The following is a 26,104-nucleotide window of genomic DNA, read 5'->3' as shown; positions in this document are numbered from 1 at the left end:
TGCTTTGATACAGGGTAATATGTTCTGATCATTACCCTTGACCTACAAGTGAGACCTTGACCTTAGATCTAGTGATCTAGTTTGTTTACTCTGCAATTCATCTTGACTAACACTAGTTTTATGAAAACACTTTTAGTGATTAACAAGATATGGAGTAGACACAAAATTCTACTGTTTGATCCTAGACCTCTGTGATCTCAACCTTGAATCTTACAGCCTTGGTTATGTCATTTGGATGAGGTTAACAACTGAGGTTAAATTTAATCGAGTGGTCAAGATCTCTATGTGTGACCTTGGCCTTGGAATAAGTGACCTGGGTTGTGCACCGTGCACATAATCTTGATGAGGTTAACAACTGATGCTACTTTTATGAAAGTCTTCCAAGTAGTTAAGAAGTTAATCTATTTAACCTTTAACCTCCAAGTGTGACCTTGACCTTGGGCCTATGGATCTGTGTAGTGTGGTCTGCATATTGTTTTGGTGAGGTAAACAATCAATCTTAGTTTTATCTTCCATGGAAGTTAAACTATTTGACCTCTGACCTCTAAGTGTGACCTGGACCTTGAACCTAGTGACCTCGGTTGTGTGCTCTGCACATTGTCTAAATGAGGTTAACAATTAGAGTATATGAAATAAGCAAGTTAAGAATGACAAGAGGCCCAAATGGGCCTAAGTCGCTCACCTGAGGTCGGCTTTGACCTAATTAGATTTTGCTTGTGACAAAGTATTAAATATAAAAAAGAATTTTAAAAAATTTAAATCAAAGAAGACTTTTAAAAGTATTTCTATTTTTAGCTCTAGCAGCCCCTAAAAGGGTCCAAGTGCACCCATTTGAACAAATTTGGGAGAGGACCTTATAATGATGCTACAGACCAAGTTTGATGAAGATCCATCAAGCGGTTCATGAGAAGAAGTCATTTAAAGGTTTTTCTATTTTTAGCTCTAGCGGCCCCTAAAAGGGACCAAGTTGAAGAAAATTGATAGAGGACCTCACCAGGATGCTACAGACCAAATTTGGTGTTATTCTGACCAGTAGTTTCAGAGGGTAAGTTGTTTAAGTAAAAATGTGGACGCCGGACCATCCACCCCATACTAATAGCTCACCCTGAACCTTTGGTTCAGGTGAGCTAATAAAAATACTTCTCAATGATCCTCTACATACAAACTAATTTCTGATAAAATTGTTAATCACAATATAATATAGATTATATGTAGATTATATTTCACACCCTATAATTAGTCAAAAGAAAAGCTCTAGGTTTTAATGTAAATGACATGTTAATAAGAAGTTTCAACAGTTTGAGATAAGGCACCTGATCAAAACAGCAAATTCATCATTGACATGATGGAAGGATGGACCAAAGGAGGGACATACATGACTCCAATACAGCTCCCAAATGCTTTGTATCTGGCTGTATAATAAACAATGCAATTAAAAAACATTACTTCTAGGAACATAAACTTTTAATCTCTTATTTTGATGCACTGATCAAATTGCCAGGTTTTATTTCTTTTGCCATGAAATTGCAGTAGAGCTCCAAGAACACTTTATATCTGGAAGGCGTAAAAACTGTGATGAACATGACACAGCTATGTCATAAACTACTGTTTATTGTTATTATGTATTCTCAAGAGGAATGTGTTATTTCTGTGAATGTCTGCTAGTGTCTCTGACTATTTTTAAGACACTTAAATCAGCAAAATTAATGATGTAACAAATTTGTATCAGACTAGAGTAGAAAAAGATCAGAGTGATTATATCTACATAAGCAGTCTTTCCATGGTGATGTCACTAGGCTCGATATAAAATAAGAGTTAGGAGACCAGTCTTTTGAATGCAAATTTATTATTGGTTGCTCAAAACTGACCAATTAGATGCTAGCTGAAAACTGACTAATCAGGTGCTAGCTGAAAACTGAGAAAGCAGGTGCTAGACAGGTGTAGTCTAGAACTCTGGATGTCCTGTTAAACATATTGCTAAACAATAAACTGTTTTACCATTAAATTAATACAATATAGCTTTTTTCTTTATTTATGGATACTGTTGAACATCCTCAGACAAAAATAACAAGAAAATTTAAGTTAAAATAGCAGTCACTTGTAAGTGAAACACAACTAGTTGTAGTTGAAGACCACAAAAGGAAAATGTTTAAATCTCTGCATGCATGAAAGAATTGAAGAGAAAATACAACTGAACTTGGAAAAGTTCAGAAAAATCTACAACAAGGTAATATATAACAATACATGCACAACCCATACTGATTAAATACCATGTACAAACTCCTAAATGACTACAAATCTACCACCTTTGACTCTACTCATAAGTACTGAGTCTACTCAAAAATAACTAAAAGCTTCCAACATCAGCTTATCTTTATATTTTCACAGAATCTAGCTTACACAACCTTTTATTTAGCCGAGAGTATTTACTTCAACTATACTTTATCTAGTGAGCATAAAAAACTGTGTGTGTGTCGTTTGTCCATTTATTTAGATTTTCATGAAAATCAAAAAATTCCATTCTTTATAACATGAAACACTTGCTGGGTGGTATTGCCAACTTTGTTGAAGAGAGGTAAAAGCTTGAAATAGCAATAATTAGAACTTCCATTCTCTAAAGAGATCTTTAATGTGTTTTAATATTACAACCTAGTCAACTTGACAAATTCTGTCATTTCAAATGAAAAGAGAAATGTTTTGATTTTCATGAGAATATCTTTAATACACAAAATGCCATTTTCTGGTGAGACATTCAGTAAAACACTCATCCATATTCCAAACAAGCTTGAAGTTCCACAGCTGTCTTAGGTTAATTTTGGATCAGGGTTCATTTATATACTAAACTGAGCTGTGAAATGGTTCTTGCTGTTAATTTCTAAGATATTTCAAACTGGTGAGATGTAAGCCTTTCTTCTCCAATATGAGATTGTCTCAGAATGAATGACATGCATTTCTTGTGACTTGAGAACTTCTAATTACTTATCCATAACCTGAATTGTTGCTATATGAACTCTGGAGTTTGGCAGGAAAATCGATCAGATACTACATTCTGTCAGCAGTGATCAAATAAATAGGGCAGTGGTGTATACATATGTTCTGGGAGTTAAAGGGACATGCCTCCATTATAAACAGATAGCAGCTGATACAATAAGGTAATGAAAGAGATGAAGCTATATATTGTTTTTAGTACATATCTCGATGTGTAGGATACAAAGTACAGTTAAACTTTTTCTATTTTATATCCGATTTCAATAACATCACTTGATATTAAAAATATCAACATGAACACAATATTAACAATAATTCTACAGCTTATTTTAATTTTTCTTAGTTTATTTCTGAACGAAATATCCAAAAGAATATAAATTAGAGTTAAGCGCACTCGACTATTTCAGTGCTGGATAGTGAAATAGGGCACTACTGAGGAAGCTGGAGCTATCACTGGAGTTTAATGACTCCAATGTGGACAATGGTTTAATTCTGAGTCAAATATATTTAATAATAACAGAGGTATATATGCTGAAAGTGTATAAAAAACATTAACTTATTATAAAAAAGACCAAAATCATAGAGTATTTCCACAAGAGTAATGGGCTAATAATGTGAAACAACTACTTAATGTTTGAATAAAATTCATTATCAAATAAATGAGATCCAGAAAAAGAGCAACAGAACTGAAAAATTCCAAGTCAAAAGGGCATATAATTTATAAAATATTGACCCATTTAGTAACAACAGAGATATGGTGAATAAGCACAACAATTAAAGAGGCACAATTTTGTAAAAATGCAAAGTAGAGTTATGTAACCTAAGCACTGCATGTCAGATCATCTGAGTGAATAAGTGTGTTAAGTTTCTATCCATTCTCACATGTGGTTACTGAGATACCAGTTAATATAGAAAAAACTTCAAATAGCCGAGTTAAAAAGTTCCTATTACACAGAATCATTTTAAAATTCTTTCCATTACAATTACTAACTAAATACAAGCCTTTCATAAATATCAAAACAGTTGACATAAATCTGGAGGCATGCAGCTTGAAAACAATTTCAAGAGTTTGAAAATCAGTAATAATCAAAATATTCTATTAGCATGCCACATAAAACTTGTTTAACTAAACAATTTTATGTCCTTTTTCATCATTATAATATCCCATATTGGAGAGGAAGACAAAACAAATATATGTAATTTTGTACATGTTTCTTCTAGAAATGAACCCTGAAAGTTTGTTAATCTGTCATGGATATATATGAATATAAATGTATGATCACCTGTGACCGTGTGATGCAGGTTTCTCATTTAGAGAACCATTGGAACTATATAGAGAACCCGTACTGGAATAGAGACTGAAAATTGAAAAGCATTAGGGCTATGTATAAACACAGGTTACATAAACTATCAGCCATATTAGTTACATTACAGTCAACATTATCGTTAGACAGGTTGAGAGTTCAGACATGTATCATAATATATGGCAGCGGTGTCTAAAGTGGTAAAATAGTCAGATAATTTCAATTTAAACCAACCTGCTAAAGCAGTCTTGTAAAAGCTAATTTTGCAATTCCTTATACATTTACATGCATTAATTGATTGACTGTATGTACTGAATTCTCAACCAATCTACTATCATATTTATCCCCCTCATACTGCTCAGTATCATAGTAACTGTAATGTAAATCCAGTGCTCCGCCCTTTTGTGCAATAAAATATTTGTTTGCATAAATATTAAAATAAACCAAATTTTATCTTGGTGCATCAAGCTGCTTTCATTCAATTTACAGTACACAGAAAATTCCTTTTAAGGCCATACCAAATTGATATGTCGTTCGTCGGAACTACCGCATCAATAATTTCATTCCCGAGAAAAAAAAATAAAAATTACCCGCCCGCACGTACATAAAAATCTCCGAAAAAATTTTTTTTTTTTCGATTACGCGGTCCGGAATAATAACGGCAAAACAGGTTTTATCGCTGTTTTACTGCATCAAAGTGATATTGATCGGATTTCATGCGTCCGTAATACATGTAGCTAATGATCCAAACTCAAAAAGTCAGGAGTTATGGTGTTGTTCATTATTTGTTTTAAATCTGGAGTGTCTGTGTTAGTGCCACACATGGCCTTCGATGTGCCGGTAGGTAATGAAATAGGCACATTCTACTTTTGTTCAATACAGTGAAAAGAACGAAGCCCGACTTGTAAGACGTGCACTGGGATGCAGTTAAAAATATTTGGAAATATTGTTCAGATATAAAGTTTTCAAACCATTTGTTATCAGTTGTTTAATGCAGCATGTTAGATCTAGAGCCTGAAGCTGAGGCCATCTACTATCTTAAAAAAATATTTGTTCACAGATCCTGACCGACCTATCACATTGTCTCGGCCCAAATCTTTTTGAACGTAACTTCTTTAGTACAGCAGTCAGATATTCTATTAAAACGCATTTAGTCAATTTAAAAATTGTTTAGCTTTTCAAATAAGCAGTGTTGATATGAAAATAATTTCAAACAAAATCTGTCCTTTTGTAACCCCAGTTTTGCCTGTTTGTACACATGACGCCAGGATATATTTAAAATTGGCTGTAAATTGATTGAACGAAAGAAACTGAAAAAAAAAACAAAACAGACTTCCCCAACTCTAAATTTCAAGTTCAGTCAATGCACAACAAACAACACTTTTAAGGGTGGCCATATTGGGATCATTCTTTGTCCATCTGTTATTTTTTTTGTCTGAAATGAATCTCTACCACAAAAGCTTAAGCTAGCCTGATCATGATCTGTAAAGAAATTATTCCAAAGGGATTCGGGCAATGTTGAAGCATCTGTATGCCCAACTCCGTTTGGTCTCACTGGTCAAGTGGTTTATTACTTCCCCTGTCACCTCTATGGGTTGGAGTTCCACTAGGGGCACAAATTTGTTCATGTGTGAAAGCCATCTAACTGTGTTTCAGAAGAAATGTTATTCCACACAATCATGTGCCTGTTTTGTCTTAAATATTCCTCATCCTTTGCCATTAAATAGGCACGTCTTCAGATTAATGTAGAAAAATCAAAATTAAAAATAAGACACTCATTTCTTAGTAATTAAAATTACAAAATAAAAAAAATAAAGTGATTCAGTGAGTTTTGGCAAGAATTTATTTGCAAAATCATTCATGTAGTCTTTAAAATATATAGAAAAGCTATATACTTTGTTACCCACACTGTAAATGTTTGATTTCTGTGTTATTTCTAAAGAAATGTTAACTTTATATATAATCATAACCGCCTCCTCAAGGGTTCAAGGTGGGGAAAAAAAATAAAAAAAGCCCGCTCGCTCCATGTAAAATCTACCCGCCTCTGAAAAAATCCAAATTGAGAAAAAAAAAAAAATAAAATAAAAATTTCGCTCGCCCGCCCCTATTTTTTTTGAAAATTTTCCGAAGAACTATTAATCAATTTGGTATGGCCTAACTGATTTCATTTCACAGAATGATACAAGAAAGCAGTAAAGTTATTCCCTCGTAAAAATGTTATTTGCTAACAGAGCCTGTTTCTATATGATTTTCTGTAATTTTTGAAGTTTGTAAATTAGTAAGTCAGGATTGACATGGCAAACTTTATCTAATTATTAATTACTTGAATTATTTACCATTCTTAAATAAGTTCATGTTCTGTTTTAGATCCTAACTTTATTGTTCAATGCCAAATTAAGTGGTTTTACCCTAATACAAAGCTAAGCATCCAAAAGGAGGATAAATTATGAGCAAACTCAAAAATAGCAGTAGAGTAAACATTTACGTCATAACTATACAGTTATCACCATTAGAAATGCAGGCAAGTTGTAAGTACTATTTATGAGAGCTGATTCCACTGCTTAACCAATTTGTTAAATATTTTGATGTAACACAAAACAGTGAGAGAGCTGACTGCACTGTTAAACTAATTTAAGTCAAGGTTTTTGTACTGCACAGTTTAACTAACATAAGTAAGTCTTTGCTAAAACACAAACAGTGGTAAAGCTAACTGTAAAACCTCAAACATAAAGGTTATGATTTTGATCAAAAGCGTCTTGATTCAATCTAATATCAGAACCACCTGACTGTTTGCATCTGACAAACTCCAACGTGAAGGAAATAATTATGAATGCATAATCTGGTATGCCATGAGCCACGGAGACACTGACATGACCCCCACCCTCCGTCACTTAATAAACTGAATGTACTTACAATGCCAACATTTCTAGAGGTATTGCCTGATATTCAAATAACACAAGCAGTTGCAGCATGCTTGTTAAATCTGCGATTATTTCTTCCTTCCAATCCAGTTAATATCTGTATATTTCATTATTGTTCAGTGCAATGGTTGTATTAAGGTACTGGACCCCTAATAGTAATGTTTAAACAAGAGCACCGCCTTGCGGGTGCTGACGCTCATCTGATTTTTTTTGTATAATAGAAATATTGTCCTACCCATGATTTTCTAAGTCTAAAAAGGGCCATCATTCTTGCAAAAAGCAGGATAGAGTTATGTTTCTTGATGTACAGTGTCCACTTATGATGGTGAAAAACTGTTGCAAGTTTTAAAGCAATAGCTTTGATAGTTTATGAGAAAAGTATACTTAAACATAATACTCAACCAAGAAAATGATTTTCTAAGTCCAAAAGGGGCAATAATTATTGCAAAAAGCAGGATGGAGTTATGTTGCTTGCTGTACAGGGTCAGCTTATGATGGTGAACAAGTGTTGCAAGTTTCAAAGCAATAGCTTTGATAGTTTAAGAGAAAAAGTTCACCTAAACATAAAACTTAACCAAGAAATCTGATATTTTCTAAGTCCAAAAGGGGCCATAAATCTTGCAAAAAGCAGGATGGAGTTATGTTTCTTGATGTACAGGGTCAGCTTATGATGGTGAACAAGTGTTGCAAGTTTTAAAGCAAAAGCTTTGATAGTTTAGGATAAAAGCTGACCTAAACATAAAACTTAACCAAGAAAACTGATTTCTAAGTCCAAAAGGGGCAATAATTCTTGCAAAAAGCAAGATGGAGTTATGTTTCTTGATGTACATGGTCTGCTTATGATGGTAAACAAGTATTCCAAGTTTCAAAGCAATAGCTTTGATAGTTTAGGAGAAAAGTTGACCTAAACATAAAACTTAACCAAGAAATCTGATATTTTCTAAGTACAAAAGGGGCCATAAATCTTGCAAAAAGCAAGATGGAGTTATGTTTCTTGCTATACAGGGTCAGCTTATGATGGTGAACAAGTATTCCAAGTTTCAAAGCAATAGCTTTGATAGTTTAGGAGAAAAGCTGACCTAAACATAAAACTTAACCAGCCGACGCCGACGCCAACAACCGCTCAAGTGATGACAATAACTCATCATTTTTTTTCAAAAAATCAGATGAGCTAAAAATGGCATTTGTTTGGTATATTCTTAAAGTTGACTATATTTCGCACTGTGTTGCAAATTTTAAACAACTTTTACCGTGCCGTTTTTTGTAAATTTTGTATAATTTATGGTTTTTCCTCAAGCTCAAGTAGAGACAAATTTCAATATGATGGCCACTATCTAAAACGTTTGCTGAGAATTCATTACAGCCTTAATTTTAATAAAAGAAACATCAAACTATTGTTAAACAATTATAAAACACAAAAAAAAAAAACTGTAAATATCATTTTTTTCTAGGGTGTCTCAAGTAAACAGATTTAATGAGACAGAATTCTTTCACCAACATTGAAAAATTAAGTTCGAATCCTGTGGGTCTGTTTTGAATTTTGCTCACTTCATTCAAAAATAACCTTGGGGCAGAAGTAAAACCTAGCTGCATTTCTTCCACAATATGTAATCTAAAGAATAAAGGCAAAATAGAGAACTTTTACCGCATGTAACTCAGTATTTTTAAAGATGTCTAACTCTACCCCTCCTGATTCAGAGGTAAATTTACTTTGAACAGTAAGAAATCACTTATAAAATGAACATTTTCCGCTTTTGTACAATACATCCATAATAAGTCTTGAAAGAAGTAAAAACTTACTAGAAAAAAAGGAAAATGTTGGAAAAAAATTTTTGGTCCCAGTGGGGTTTGAACCTACGCCCCCTGAAAATTGCAGTCAAAGTAGGTTTATGGTAGGAATTGAATACTCTTCAAAAAGGAGGTACTCTATTACGGGTCCAATACCTTAAATACCAGTGCTTGTGGATATAAAGCCGATTTTTTAAAACTGAAATCTGAGTTTCTGATTGGTGGATGCTGAGCTCAATCTTGAAACTGACCAATCAAAAGCATTCTGACTCTTCATCAATGAGTGAGATCTCATATCTATTATTACTTGAACTAGTGACACAGGCTGTCACCAGTGTTTTCATTTTACAGCAACAAAACTTGCTATAAATATGAGAAAACACTCCACATAACTAATGGCATGCTCCCTTTCTGCTACAATGGCAAATATTAATAAAGCATGATCTCATCTTCTTTCATTTGCTCAGCTTATGCCTGTAAAATGTTATTCAACTTTCTATGTTAAATAAAAATGATGTCTCTGCCTTGGTATCAACTGACTTCAGCTTTAAATTGTAAACAAGAAGTTAAATAACTTTACAACTGCATAATTACAACCCAGAAATCATTACTTTATAGACCTCATTCCTTTTTCCTGCAAGAATCTTATAGCAACAAATTAAGGAAGTAAGCACTAATCTAACTGTAAGCAAGTAAATCAAGAGCTGCCTCATGACAGCGTGCTCCATGAAGGCTTATCAGTAAAAATACTTTTCTGTCTAAGGATTGGAATGTTGTCCTAATTCATGTAAGAGTTATCAGACTTGATGCCATAATCTTGTTTAATTGCAAGTATCTGCATTTTGGAGAAAGTAATTTCCATGCAAAACTTTAACCTGCATTTTCAAAGTCCAAAAAGGGCATATCTCCGCCAAAATATGACTCCGAGAAATATGGAACATCTTTCACTTTGTTTTATCTACCTTAAAAACTTCTATAAAATTTCAATTCAATTGGAGAGAGCTGTATGCAAAACTTCAACTTAAGTTCAAGAAGTGTGTGTGTGGTGGGGGTTGGGGGGGGGGGGGTCATTTTATTTAAATTCAAGCAAGAGCTACAATGACTTAATGCTTTAACCATCTGTTATTACCTGATAAAACTTGACTGTAAAAAAGGGGCATAAATTCTAGAAATACTACAGGTAAAGTTATGCATTTTCCAACACTAATGAACATTGTCACCATGCACAAGTTTCAACTGAATATCTGAAGTAAGTAAGAAGATACTGAACAACAAACTTTAACAAATGCAGACATCAATGCAAGTGCAACAGCCCTCCTTATTTCTCAAAAAGTTCAGATGAAAATTCCAAAAGGGATATCTAGTTCAATAACAAAGGTTAGATAAAAATTCTCACATGTTAGTTTCTTGAAACTTATTCAATTGTCAAAATGATGTTACATCTACTGCAAGTGCATCACTAGACCATTCCCTTCTAAATGTTCAACTACAAGACACTGGAACACAAACATGCCAAATGTGTCTAAATACTCCTGAATTCTTACCCTTGAGGATATAACACAGGCTATCAGTCATTGTAATTTACCCTCTAGACTATTCCCAGACAGTGTGAGTTTGCTACTTCTAGTAACCTTATTACTGACAGTGTAAACCTACCCGCGAGTATTAACTCTCCTGTTGCGTATATGGTCCTTGGATCGACTTGCTTTATGTGTCTCAAGTTCATCTTTCAAGTCCAGTATCTTTTGTTTAACATCAGGGTCTTCAGCTAAATCTGCAAATAATATATCAAGATGAGATAAAGTACTTGAACCTTAATGCAACAAACAGTGACACAAAGTATTTTTTAAATCTCTCTGTACTTGCATATAGACTAACACATTGTAATATCTTCTGGTACTTTGAGATTATGATTTCCATTTCATGTTTCTGTACTGCTATAGTTGAAGCTAGGGGGAGCAGGGGGAGCTGCTCATTTCATCGTCTCATGAACTGACCCAATCAAACCAAGTAAGCAAAGGATCTAATTATAGATTATTTTATTGTTTTGTCTGCTTCACAACGGGTTTAGTTTAATTAACAGTAGTAACTGTCCCTGCACTAGTAATAGATACAAACTAATGATGTCCTCAATATAACAAAGGATTTTATAAAAGGTTACATGGTGATTTTGTCACACTGCAACTGTCAAGCCCCTGAGAGGAAGTAGACACTCCATGAGCATTCTGAAAGATATCTAGAGTGATTTTGAGAATTGTCCATGGAAAATAGTTGCAAACACTCTGGTCATGTTGTATAATAGGTATTTTCCATGAAAAAAAACTACCTTCCATGGAAATTTTGAATTTACCTGCAGTTTTTCAACAGTTAATCTGTATTATGTACAGACGAATAGAATGTGCACATGGTTTTATGACTCCAAGTCAAATACTTTTTGAGATCCGAACTTGTATGCCCTTAATGCATATTTTAGTCTTATTCAAGGGCTATAACTCTGGTCTGACCAAAAGAAATCCAAAACAAAACCCCTGATGCAGAACCTAACATAATGAATAATATTCCTATAATGTTTCATGGCCCTAGGTCAAATACGTTTAAAGATATAAGTGACACAAAATTCTATGCACTTTTACGCATATTTCTGACTCAGTCAAGGGCCATTACTCGCATATGGCCGAGTGAACTCTCCAACAAAACACTGGGTGCACAACTTCACATGCTGAATACTATTCCTAGGTCAAATACTTTTTGAGAAACATGTGACAAAAACTTTTTGTCCCCTTTTTGTAAGTCAAGCGCCACAACTCTGGTCTGGCTGCATGAACTCCCAACTAAAACAGCAGGTGCACAACTTCACATGCTGAATAATGATCCTGTAAAGTTTGATGACTCTAGGTCAAATAGTTGACACAAATGAGATGGATCTACAAGGGCATATCTATATATTTATGTTCATACTTTGACCAGCCAGAACAGGTGTGAGGTAGGTATTTATGTTCACACTTTGACCAGCCAGAACAGGTGCGAGGTAGGTATATTTATGTTCACACTATGACCAGCCAGACCAGGGCGAGGTAGGTATATTTATGTTCACACTATGACCAACCAGACCAGGGTCTGAGGTAGGTATATTTATGTTCACACCTTGACCAGCGCCTGAGAAAGGTATATTTATGTTCACACTTTGACCAACCAGACTAAGATTTGAGGTCATGAAACTGAGTTTGGAACCTCACATAAGTTTCAAACTGTGCTCTGAAACAGCCAATCAGATGCTGGAGCATTTTACTTTCTTAGAGATAAAACTGTGTAATGAGACCAGCCTCAAAAATACAGCACGGACTGGCTGTGTCACCGACTGGCTGTGTCTGAGCAAACACTTCAAAATTGTCCAGTAGCAATACTACATTCTCAGACAGTATATTCAGTTATGTAACTAGGAACCTTACAACACTACTACTGTAGTTACTATGTATGCCTATTGTCTTATACAACATTTTACATATTATTGTAGCATGCACCTATAATTCTGAGACATTAGAATAACATTTTCTGAGAATTAAAACACTCCTTAACCGAAGCCTTTTTTAAATTTTTTATCTAAACATCATTAAAATCTTGAGTGCATTCCCATAAGGAAGTCTATTTCAGAATATTGTATTAAAAAGCAAATTCTTCTTTAAGAACATCTGTCAATTTGTGCTCGTCCAATTATTTTTTTATCATTTATAATCTCATAAAGTGTTACTAAAACTGTTTTTTTCCCCCACTACTTCTCTAACAAGATATTATTTAATCCTCCTGATGGCCATGTTTCAATATTATAGAGAGAAATATCTGAATGATGGAATGACATTTTACATTTCATAGGGTTTCTATTGCCATTATTTTCTGTCTGTCTATAGCAGGGTTTCAAATGACAATGAAGATCAATAAGACAATATTCTGGTTGATAGTTAAAGACTTAACTTCAAAACCAGTCATTTCAGAACAGTTTTTACCTCATACTGAATTTGAAAGTACCAGTGCTGCTGTTATTTATCCATTCATCCGATACAATGGGCATTTACCCTCGTAACCATGGGTTTTTATTATAAAGGTATGATTTCCACAAGGATAGTTACTGAGCTAGCAGAGTAGTCAAAATGCAGAATATCAATCCCCTAATGTTTTATAACTTTAAGTCAAACACTGTTTGAGATACATGCACAACAAACTTGTATGCCCAGTTTATGCATATTTTTGAAATCAAGGGCCATAACTCGGGTCTGACTGACAGAAATCCAGAAAAAATCCCAGGTGATTAACTTCTAGGCTGTATAATATTCTTTTGATGCTTCATGACCCTAGGTCTAATACTTTTTGAGATATACGTGTCACAAGCTTTTATGCCTTTTTATGCATATTTTTGACTACCGGTAAGTCAAGGGCCAGAACTCTGGTCAGACTGCATGATATCTCTAACAAAACCCCAGGTGCACAACTTCACACGCTGCATAATATTTTGTTATGTTTCATAATCCAGGATCAAGTACTTTTTGAAATACATGCAACACAAACTTAGGCTCTTTTTATGCATATTTTTTACTAAGTCAAGGGCCATAACTCTGATCTGGCTGCGCAAGATCCAAATTAAAACATCAGATGCACAAGTTCTCATGCTAACAATCTCGTGAGGTTTGATGACTCTGGGTCAAATACTTTTTGTGATATACAAGACACAAATTTGGATGGACGCATTGAAAAGGGCAACTCTAAGTACGACCCCCAACCCCACCACCAGCGGAGCACAAAAATTGACAGCATTCGCTTCATAACTGAAACAGTTTTTATCCTATTTTCACTAAACTTAGAATGTTCATGGGCATATTATCTTGGCAAAGTTTGCTAACAAGTAGGATAGTCTTTGCTGCCCTGGAGTTAAGGCCCTTGAAAAAGTCAAAACTGAGAAAGATGACAACCTCTGCTTAATAAGTAGAGTATATTAAGTCAAAAGTAATTTGCTGTGACAGGCATATATTGTGACAGTCTGCCACTCATGTAGGTCAACTGTTGTGCTGATGCAAAAATATAGAATATTTTACATTACTGCTATATTTCATTAAATACTCCTTTTTCTTGTTTTTTTTTTAATCAAATACATAATTACTAAATCTACATCTTATAATGTCTGATCATTGACAATATTGTATTTCTATGTGGTTTTCAATGTCTTCTTGTAAGAGCACCAGTTCTGAACTTCGAATACTAAAATATTAGGCCACACCAAATTGATTACCTGTTCGTCGGATTTCCCACACCAATTTGACGGGAAATGAAAAAAAAATATTTTAATTTTTTTTTGACCGCCCGCACCTGACGTATTTTTTGCGCTGGGTCGAAATCAGTAGGAACGAAAAAAAAGGTGGAAATTCCGAAGTTTAAACGCACCTAGCTTGTAATTTAGGCCAGCAGTTTTTAATTTTCTAGTTCAAGGGAGCGCCGACCCTATTTTTTTGACAAAACGAAATAAAAATAAAAGTCATTTTCAGTACTTTTATTTTCATTTTACCCGCCGATCGTCCATATTTGCTACTGTCAATACAAGTTTAACTGTATGGTAGTGGTTTTGTTTCATCAAAGTGAGCAGACGCATGAAAATGGCGGCCTGCATGAATGAAATTGTGTAAAATTAAATTAGGAAAAATATACTAGTTAACAGACAATAATCTTTGGAATAAGTTGGTAGTGATAACAAGTATTGTAAATGAATTGGAGCCGAGTAGAAATTACAGCAGCTAAAGCTTAACATTGGGAATAATCACGTAAAACTACGAAAAATGACGTTCACTAACAACAGTGAACAACGCTGTCCAGATGTTGAAAAATCTGGCGTATCACATGTACGAGATTTGTTCTCTGTATATTATAATTGGACAACAATCAAATTCATGTGGGACTGCCAGAAAAATACCACAATTGATAAAAAGGAAAGAAACCAAAGAAATGGCGAAATGGAAGAGCAAAAGTGAGTATCAGCTTGTAAAAACATTTTTTTCTTTGAAGTATTGAGGGTCTTTTCCTTTGAAGTACTGAAGGGCAGAGAAGAACAAGAGTGCAAGAATGTCACAATATACGCCCGTCACAGCAAATTTCTTTACTCTAGCACCTGTATTTGCAAATGGAATTTTAATTTTGTGGTTGTTTAGTAATAACTAAGTGTTTTGTTTTTCTAAGTCCACAAAAAAACTCCTTACCAGGTACTGATACCTTAAAATACACCTAAAATTGGAAAGTAACATCTATGTTATACCACAGAAAAGTGGTCTTGGTTTTTCCCTACGGTCAATTATAAAAAAGTTACAATATAAGTTATTTATAGTAACAACTAAGGGAAGTTAATCTTAAAAAAAAAAAAAAAAAAAAAAAAAAAAAAAAAAAAAAATCAAAAAAATTGTAAGTCCACACAAAAATCTTTACCAGGTATACGACTGGTCAAATACACCTCAAAATTGGATGTAGCATGCATGTTGTACTACAGAAAAGTGGCTCGATTTTTCCCTACGACTAGTAATGAAAAAGTTACAAATAAGCTATTTTAGTAACAACAAAGGGAAGTAATTCTAAAGAAGGAACTGCGCATGACACTTCGTCTCATGATGGTGTAAAATTGTGTCAAGTTACATCAAAATCCCTCCATGCATGAAGAAGAAATGCTTCGGACAAAGTCATTCTTGTATCTGACCTTTGGCCTCTAAGTGTGACCTTGACCTAGACCAAGGGACCTGGTTCTTGCGCATGACACTACGTCTTGTGGTGGTGAACATTTGTGCCAAGTTATATCAAAATCCCTCTATGCATGAAGAAGAAATGCTCCGGACAAGGTTTTCATTCTTGTATCCTTTGACCTCTAAGTGTGACCTTGACCTTAGACCTAGAGACCTGGTTCTTGCGCATGACACTCCGCCTCATGGTGGTGAACATTTGTGCCAAGTTATATCAAAATCCCTCTATGCATGAAGAAGAAATGCTCCGGACAAAGTTTTCATTCTTGTATCCTTTGACCTCTAAGTGTGACCTTGACCTTAGACCTAGGGACCTGGTTCTTGCGCATGACACTCCTTCTCATGATGATGAACAATTGTGCCAAGTTTCATCAAAATCCCTCTATGCATGAAGAAGATATGCTCCGGACAAAGTCATTCTTGAATTTGACCTTTGACCTCCAAGTGTGACCTTGACCTTAGACCTAGGGACCTGGTTCTTGCGCATGACACTCCGTCTCATGATGGTGAACAACTGTGCCAAGTTTCATCAAAATCCCTTCATGCATGTAGAAGATATGCTCCGGACAAGGTCTGTGGACGCCGCCCGCCCGCCCGCCCGCCCGCCAACCCGCCCGCCCACCCGCCCGCCAGGGGCGTTCCCATAATACGTCCCGTTTTTCAAACGGGCGTATAAAAAAATAAGTAATATCACAATTGTTAGTAATTATGTTCAAAACAAACTGCATTTTCAATGTATAATGATTGATGTCCCCTGCAAATGCAAACACGCGATAAAAAATTCAAACTAGTCCAAATAATTTGACGCTCACATTAATAGGTGTTTTATATTTCTATCGGGCAACCTAATGGAGTTGAGATATTGCGCATATGAAAAGCTTATCTCAATATTCCGAGGATCAAGTCAAATTAGTTTGACTAAAGTTCTAACCAGGTACCCTAACTCAAAAGATAATTACCAAACATGAAACTCCTGGCAATATTCTCATGTCCACTTAAGTATACTAATAAAGAAGACCCATTGAAAGTATGTATGGGACAAATATTCAGACACTAATTGCCACATGTGCCTTTTACACTGAGGAACACAATGACATATCCAGTAATAAATGTATTTTCGGACTCCTAACTTTCTACGTCCAAGTCCCGTCTCAGTGAAGAGTCTTTTCTCCGAAACTGGTGTTTGAACATCAGCCAAAAAGGTTATTTTGTACACATTTTTCTGAACCAAAATTAAGATTGCTTCGGCTTGTCATACAAAGTAGGTGGAAATACACTTTACTTGGTGTTAAACATGACACAAGCAATTATTTACTTTTTTTTTTATTTCATCGCTCTTCGCTCGCATCAATAAATGATGATTTGAAAAAAAAATATTTTAATATTTTTTCGCTCACTCGCCCCAAATATTTTTGAAAAAAATCCGAAGAACAAGACATCAATTTGGTGTGGCCTTACAGTCAAATAAAGAACCTAGCAGCATATCAGAAATTTGCCACCATCAAATTAAAGTGCAGCTGAGTTTTTGTAAAGTACATGGATGTGTCTAAAACAGAACCGACCTAAATTTTTAGGCTGAATAATAAAAAGGCAATGAAATCATACACTTATTGCTTCAATGATACTACTTTATAACAACTTCTTGACGTATCATAGACTACTGTCTGACCAATCATTAAAGCGGATAGAGAGAAGTATGATAGACTATACTGTCTGACCAATCATTAAAGCGGATAGAGAGAAGTATGATAGACTACTGTCTGACCAATCATTAAAGCGGATAGAGAGAAGTATGATAGACCATACTGTCTGACCAATCATTAAAGCGGATAGAGAGAAGTATGATAGACAATACTGTCTGACCAATCATTAAAGCGGATAGAGAGAAGTATGATAGACTACTGTCTGACCAATCATTAAAGCGGATAGAGAGAAGTATGATAGACTATACTGTCTGACCAATCATTAAAGCGGATAGAGAGAAGTATGATAGACTATACTGTCTGACCAATCATTAAAGCGGATAGAGAGAAGTATGATAGACTATACTGTCTGACCAATCATTAAAGCGGATAGAGAGAAGTATGATAGACTACTGTCTGACCAATCATTAAAGCGGATAGAGAGAAGTATGATAGACTAAACTGTCTGACCAATCATTAAAGCGGATAGAGAGAAGTATGATAGACTACTGTCTGACCAATCATTAAAGCGGATAGAGAGAAGTATGATAGACTACTTTCTGACCAATCATTAAAGCGGATAGAGAGAAGTATGATAGACTATACTGTCTGACCAATCATTAAAGCGGATAGAGAGAAGTATGATAGACTACTTTCTGACCAATCATTAAAGCAGATAGAGAGAAGTATGATAGACTACTTTCTGACCAATCATTAAAGCGGATAGAGAGAAGTATGATAGACTACTTTCTGACCAATCATTAAAGCGGATAGAGAGAAGTATGACAGACTACTGTCTGACCAATCATTAAAGCAGATAGAGAGGAGAGACATGGTGTTACCTTCGATATCAAAAACACTAAAATACAGACAATTTGAATAATATACAAGAAATATAAATATTACAGTTTGTTACATTAGAAGTATCGGCACCTTTATGACATACTCCTAATTGCATTGCCACCTACCTACATGCCAATCTTGAAGGCAATACCTTGTATGGTTATTTAGTTATGCTCCGGACACAAAATATGATGGACAGTTTTGACCTTTTAGTTCAATATGTGTCCTTCACCTTTGACCTACAGAGCCGGTTCAAGGGTTCTGCATATTGTCTCATCACAATCTACCTATATGCCAAGTTTAAAGTCAATATCTTTAATGGTTATAAAGTTATGCTCCAGACACAAAATATGATGGACAGTTTTGACCTTTTAGTTCAATATGTGACCTTGACCTTTGACCTACAGAGCCGGTTCAAGCGTTCTGCATATTGTCTCATCACAATCTACCTATACGCCAAGTTTAAAGTCAATATCTTTAATGGTTATAAAGTTATGCTCCGGACACAAATTATGACAGACGGACAGACAGACAGATGCACTCACCATCACATAATGCATCTGTTTTTCAAAAAGGGAGTATAATAATTGAGTTTAAGATGCCACACTTAGGAGAGAACATAGGATGAAACTTGTGAACTTTTGTGAAACAAGCCCCTGACTACCAGGATTGATAAACTTTCCACAACATGGAAGCTCTATGTAGGATTCCTGTGAAATTTATCAGCAAATGTTGAAGATACTAGCTAGTTCTGGTCTTATTTTTCATCACCTTTATATGAAAATGGAAATTTATCTGAAACATTACATGCATTAAATAATAAGTTATGTAAATTATCTGCTTTTCTTGTATTTTTGCACTCCTAATTACTTTAAACAATCTTCTATAAAACTTGCATAGATTTTGGACATTCACTGCTCTCTCACCAGCGTAGTTTCTTATAACCAGGAAATCAATAGAAATGACGAATAATAATTTTTATGAATACTGACAAAATATTTTCAAATAATATATAAAGCAAACTAATTTGTTATGAAAACCTAAAAATGATGAATTTCCTGCATTTGAAATTCAAATTTACACAAAATCAATATCACAGAAGTCTGGGTACTGAGGTTGATGTCAAAATCATGTACCGGACAATTACAACAATCTGATTATCTCCTATAAATGCTATGCTTACATTTATGGAAGATTTATACTTTAGTGAGATTGGGGATAAATGAGCATTATCCTTTCATATTTTCAGCCAGACTTGCTTTTACATTAGTTTTACATATTGAATTTTAAAACTGAATTATATTTTTTTTTCCGAATTTTGCGAAAAGTGAAGCTTGTAAGCCCTGACCATAAGGACTGAGTGTGTCCCCAAACATCACTGAGAGTTATCTTAAATGAGACTCTAAATATATCTAAACTAGGTACATGGCACAGGACTGGAAATACCAGTTTTAAATTACAAACAGAAAATGTTGGCCTTGTATCTTTTGGGCATTTATAAACGCATAAGTCACAAATAACTAGAGCTATCACTAAAAGTGATTCATAAAGGAAAGTAAAATGTTGTGATCATGACCTTCAGTACTTCAGATGTGACTGTGACCTAGAATTTGGCCCTAGTGACCTGGGCTATATACAGTGCAAGTTGTCTCGAGGTGGTGACCTAGAATTTGGCCCTAGTGACCTGGGCTATATACAGTGACCTAGAATTTGGCCCTAGTGACCTGGGCTATATACAGTGCAAGTTGTCTTGAGGTGGTTAACAACTGATGTTATTTTCATGAAAATCCTTCTAAATGTGACCTTGACCTTGACCTTGGACCTAAGTTGTGCATTCAGCATGACATATGGATGAGCTTAACAACTGATAATTTCTATGTAATTCATTCTATTGGTTTAAAAGATATGGAGTGGACATGAAGTTAAGGTATTTGATCTTTGACCTAAAAGTGCGACCTTGAACTTAGTGAGCTGGATTGCATGTCATTTTAATGAGGTAAGTAATTAATGCTAGTTTTACAAAATGCTTTTGTAAGATGATATGAAGTTGACACAACTGATGCAACAAGGAATGAATGGTCTGGAGGACATGTGTGATTTAAATATAGCCCCCATATACTTTGAATCTGGGGGTATAATGACCATATTATATTTTTTCTTATCTGTTTCATTGATCAAACTTGAACTTCTGCCTTCTACACAGGAAGGTCTCTAACCCACAGCAGAAAAGGGAAAATAATTCAAAGTAATTCTTTATCATTAACTGTGGTCACAGGGTCAAATAAAAGCCTTGCAAGAAATGACATATTGTATAAGAGATAAAACTTATGCTACAGGCAACATCTACAGGAATTTAAAGGATATAAATTCTCCAGCAATGGGCATCTCAAGTCCAGACATCAGACTGATTCAATTCAATATTGATACTGATTTGTTTTTCATTGTAAGGAAATTGATTTCATTAGGAAGTAATTGAGAGAAACAATGCCCACTCATAAATCATTCCCTTGACAGTAGGAGAGGTAAACAACATCTTTCTTCATACCATTTGCTTACAAATTACATAGCCTGCTCTTCTTATTAAATCTTGAACTTACGTCCAGTCACCAGTGTAAGTAAATATAAGCTCTGAGGTTTTTCACCTAAACCTGTCAATTACTGTTAATCCATAACATCAGTTTTTGTAATTACTAACAAAATCCAAACTGATCCCATCATAAATTATTGGGAAGTATAAGTCTGAAGTTTTCACCCCAATTTTCCTTTTACTGTAGTTTACAAAAGTACATACAAACTCCAAAAATTGTCCAATCATAATATAAGTAAACTTAAGCTTTCCCTCCTACCTTCTGAAGATTTAACCCAAATCTGCCAATTACTGTTAATCTGTTATAACAGAGTCTGAATAATAACTCATGAAATCTAACCTAGTCCAATCAAAGTATACAAAACTTACAGGGATTCATATTTGAAACAAGAAAGATGTCAACATTGTCAATGCTTGACAGAGTAATTAATATAGTCCACAGCAGGTAGAGACCTTCGAAAAATAAATCCAACATGAAAGTCCTGATAATATCCTCATTTCTACTTTATGTCGATGAGGCATACCAAGTTTGGATGGAAACTGTAGGAAGAGTTGAGTACACAAGGTACAGATGTAGCTATAATAAATTATGGGTAAGTCCAAATATAAGTTAACAAGAAACGTGGAAATTCCAAGAAAACCAGGTTTTCAATTGCATCATGCCAACAGGTTCTTTAGAAAAAATGGTCATATTCTATTGAACATATATTTTTTATTATAACTATGACCATATTTTTCTATTTTTAGTTACCCAAAAATGACCTTTCTGTCACAAAAAAAATAAATTTGGATCTGTGAGATTTGAACCGATACCCTTCCATTCCAAAGCAAAAAAATCTATTTTTTATTTCAAATATGACCCCATTTTTCTATTTTTAGCTACACTGACCTTGACCCTGATCCAAGTGACCTCAAATATATTCCCAAACTTTTGTGTTTGATAAAAGCTATCTACACCCCACGTATACTCCAAACTAAAGACATTGAGTGGAAACCATTATTCTATTTTTAGTAACAGTGACCCCAAATATCATTCAAAGCTAATTTTTCAGATAAGCTTGCTGTACACAAAGTTTGGTGGCAGTAACTAAGTCCAAACTAAAATTATAAAGCAGAAACCACCTTTTTGATGATCACACTGAGAAAAAAATCTATTTTTAGAGAAAATATCTATTTTTAGTAACTGTGACCTTGACCTTGACCAAAAAAAAAAAAAAAAAAATAAATTTTTTTGGATCTCAGTAGGATTTGAACTGACGCCCTTCCGCCCCACTGGCTAAAAAGTAGCTTTAGGCCCAATGTTCTAGACCACTGTGCCACTGTGGAATTTTCTAAGTGTGAAGATTAAGTAAGTTATCTTGACCTTGAACTTGACCCCAATGACCCCATATATAATCCCAAACTTGGTTTTTCTATAAGCTACCTATAGGCCAAGTTTAATTTCAATACATCAATGAAAACTAAAGTTATTGTGCGGAAACCAATTTTTCTATTTTTAGCATCAGCAACCTTGACCTTGACCCAAATGACCACAAATGCAATCCCAAGCTTCGTCTCCTTATCATCTATCTACAGGCCAGGTTTGGTGTCTATAGCTTGTTCCAAACTAAAGTTATTGTGAGGAAACCAAGTTTGATGCCCACCCGCCCGACAACATACCCCAATCTAATAACTGGTTTGTTTGGTTTTTTTGGTGGTGGGGGTGAATAATTCCTGGAATAGTTTTGAAGTTGTGCTCTGAACAAGAAATACAATTCAATTTGAGACCTTGACCTTTGACCTATTGACCAAGTTCATGTGTTTTGCACAGTGTCTAATTAACACTTTTCTATATATGCCAAGTTTGAAATCAATGCCTTGACTGTTTATTGTTATGCTATTGGCACAAACAAGAGCTGTGTATGGACAGCGCGCTCGACTATTTGAAAAATTGATTGAAGTATGGGGTCAAAATATTACCAGAGATATTCAGACAAAACAAGAAAAATAGATAAGACAATTATTATAATAAAAATAATTAACCTCCACCCCCCACCCCCAAACAATATTTTTTGCACTCAGAATCAAAGGAACGCGGTTAATTACTTAATGCGGTAAAGTGTTATAATTGCTGTGCAAACAATTCACACTAACCTGCATAATTACAGAATGTAAACACAAGCCAATTGCTGCTCAATTAATGCTGAAAAGCTGCTTTTCTTTGATTTGAGTAAAGATGGTTACCGATATTACCACTGGTACGAAACGGTTACAGTATATTTACCCTTAACTACTAACTGACAATTTCAACCTTACCTAACAAACTGAATTTTTAACACCTACATTTACCCTTAGCTACTCAGCTGCAACGTCTGTATTTACCTTACCTACCAACTGGCATTTTTAACACCTACATTTACCCTTAGCTACTCAGCTGCAACGTCTGTATTTACCTTACCTACCAACTGGCATTTTTAAAGTCTATATTTAACCCTTACTGGCATTTTCTGACTCCCTGCTTACAAATGGCATTTCCATTTGGCATTGTCATATTGTCTTCACATGGAGGGCAAAAAGTTCTAGAATTTTTTTTTTCAGCAGTAATATGCAAGCCAGTTTGGTATTTTTTATGTAGAATTTTTAGTACCATATTCTTTTTTAAAATAAACTATTTTAGTGTACAGCTACCCGGCACACTATCAACATTAGTTAAACTACTGACACTTAACATTGCAAAAGCTTCTCCCATGAGGCAGTTAGAACAGAAAAAGTCTCTTGTTAGCCGCACAGTAAATTGCAAGCTAACTGGATAAAGGATAAAAGGTACCATGTACATTTATTTAATGCCCAGACATATTGCATTAGTCAGTATATGGGCAATAACAAAGCTGCGATATCTAATGGAATGAATCTTTTAGAAGTGTAAACAGTGATAATCATGTTTCCATACAGATAATACTCCATACACTACTCACTGGTACCTGTATGTGCCACGGTTATACTCCATATGCTACTTACTGGTACCTGTATGTGCCAAGTTTATACTCCATACACTACTCGCTGGTACCTGTATGTGCCACGGTTATACTCCATACACTACTCACTGGTACCTGTATGTGCCACGGTTATACTCCATACACTACTCCCTGGTACCTGTATGTGCCACAGTTATACTCCATACACTACTCCCTGGTACCTGTATGTGCCACGGTTATACTCCATACACTACTCCCTGGTACCTTATGTGACACGGTTATACTCCATACACTACTCCCTGGTACCTTATGTGCCACGGTTATACTCCATACACTACTCACTGGTACCTGTATGTGCCACGGTTATACTCCATACACTACTCACTGGTACCTGTATGTGCCACAGTTATACTCCATACACTACTCACTGGTACCTGTATGTGCCACGGTTATACTCCATACACTACTCACTGGTACCTGTATGTGCCACGGTTATACTCCATACACTACTCACTGGTACCTGTATGTGCCACGGTTATACTCCATACACTACTCACTGGTACCTGTATGTGCCACGGTTATACTCCATACACTACTCACTGGTACCTGTATGTGCCACAGTTATACTCCATACACTACTCACTGGTACCTGTATGTGCCACAGTTATACTCCATACACTACTCACTGGTACCTGTATGTGCCACAGTTATACTCCATACACTACTCCCTGGTACCTGTATGTGCCACAGTTATACTCCATACACTACTCACTGGTACCTGTATGTGCCAAGTTTATACTCCATACACTACTCACTGGTACCTGTATGTGTCACGATTATACTCCATACACTACTCACTGGTACCTGTATGTGTCACGGTTATACTCCATACACTACTCACTGGTACCTTATGTGCCATGGTTATACTCCATACACTACTCACTGGTACCTGTATGTGTCACAGTTATACTCCATACACTACTCACTGGTACCTGTATGTGTCATGGTTATACTCCATACACTACTCACTGGTACCTTATGTGCCATGGTTATACTCCATACACTACTCACTGGTACCTTATGTGCCATGGTTATACTCCATACACTACTCCCTGGTACCTGTATGTGCCACAGTTATACTCCATACACTACTCACTGGTACCTGTATGTGCCAAGTTTATACTCCATACACTACTCACTGGTACCTGTATGTGTCACGATTATACTCCATACACTACTCACTGGTACCTGTATGTGTCACGGTTATACTCCATACACTACTCACTGGTACCTTATGTGCCATGGTTATACTCCATACACTACTCACTGGTACCTGTATGTGTCACAGTTATACTCCATACACTACTCACTGGTACCTGTATGTGTCATGGTTATACTCCATACACTACTCACTGGTACCTTATGTGCCATGGTTATACTCCATACACTACTCACTGGTACCTGTATGTGTCACAGTTATACTCCATACACTACTCACTGGTACCTGTATGTGTCATGGTTATACTCCATACACTACTCACTGGTACCTTATGTGCCATGGTTATACTCCATACACTACTCACTGGTACCTGTATGTGTCACAGTTATACTCCATACACTACTCACTGGTACCTGTATGTGTCACAGTTATACTCCATACACTACTCACTGGTACCTGTATGTGCCACGGTTATACTCCATACGCTACTCACTGGTACCTGTATGTGCCACGGTTATACTCCATACACTACTCCCTGGTACCTGTATGTGCCACGGTTATACTCCATACACTACTCCCTGGTACCTGTATGTGCCACGGTTATACTCCATACACTACTCCCTGGTACCTGTATGTGCCACGGTTATACTCCATACACTACTCCCTGGTACCTGTATGTGCCACGGTTATACTCCATACACTACTCACTGGTACCTGTATGTGTCACGATTATACTCCATACACTACTCACTGGTACCTGTATGTGCCACGGTTATACTCCATACACTACTCCCTGGTACCTGTATGTGCCACGGTTATACTCCATACACTACTCCCTGGTACCTGTATGTGTCACGGTTATACTCCATACACTACTCACTGGTACCTGTATGTGCAACGGTTATACTCCATACACTACTCACTGGTACCTGTATGTGTCACGGTTATACTCCATACACTACTCACTGGTACCTGTATGTGCCACGGTTATACTCCATACACTACTCACTGGTACCTGTATGTGCCACGGTTATACTCCATACACTACTCACTG

General features: G+C 35.6%; 1 protein-coding gene across 6 annotated transcripts in view; it reads right to left on the bottom strand.

The window, feature by feature from the left end:
• LOC123549149 (protein phosphatase 1 regulatory subunit 16A-like) overlaps nt 1-26,104 on the bottom strand; it is a 150,872-nt gene that overhangs the window by 19,827 nt on the left and 104,941 nt on the right. For 4 of the 6 annotated variants that reach the window (XM_053546623.1, XM_053546626.1, XM_053546625.1 and 1 more), the window contains exons 9-10: nt 10,658-10,775; nt 4,272-4,346 (exon numbers count right to left, since the gene is read on the bottom strand). In XM_053546623.1, the coding sequence (XP_053402598.1) occupies nt 4,272-4,346; nt 10,658-10,775 (193 nt within the window). The remainder of the gene's footprint in view (nt 1-4,271; nt 4,347-10,657; nt 10,776-26,104) is intronic. The other 2 variants (XM_053546627.1, XM_053546628.1) reach the window with 1 other exon arrangement.

The sequence above is a fragment of the Mercenaria mercenaria genome, chromosome 6 (genome assembly GCF_021730395.1).
Source record: "Mercenaria mercenaria strain notata chromosome 6, MADL_Memer_1, whole genome shotgun sequence".
Taxonomy (NCBI): domain Eukaryota; kingdom Metazoa; phylum Mollusca; class Bivalvia; order Venerida; family Veneridae; genus Mercenaria; species Mercenaria mercenaria.
This window is presented reverse-complemented; position numbering and strand designations above follow the sequence as displayed.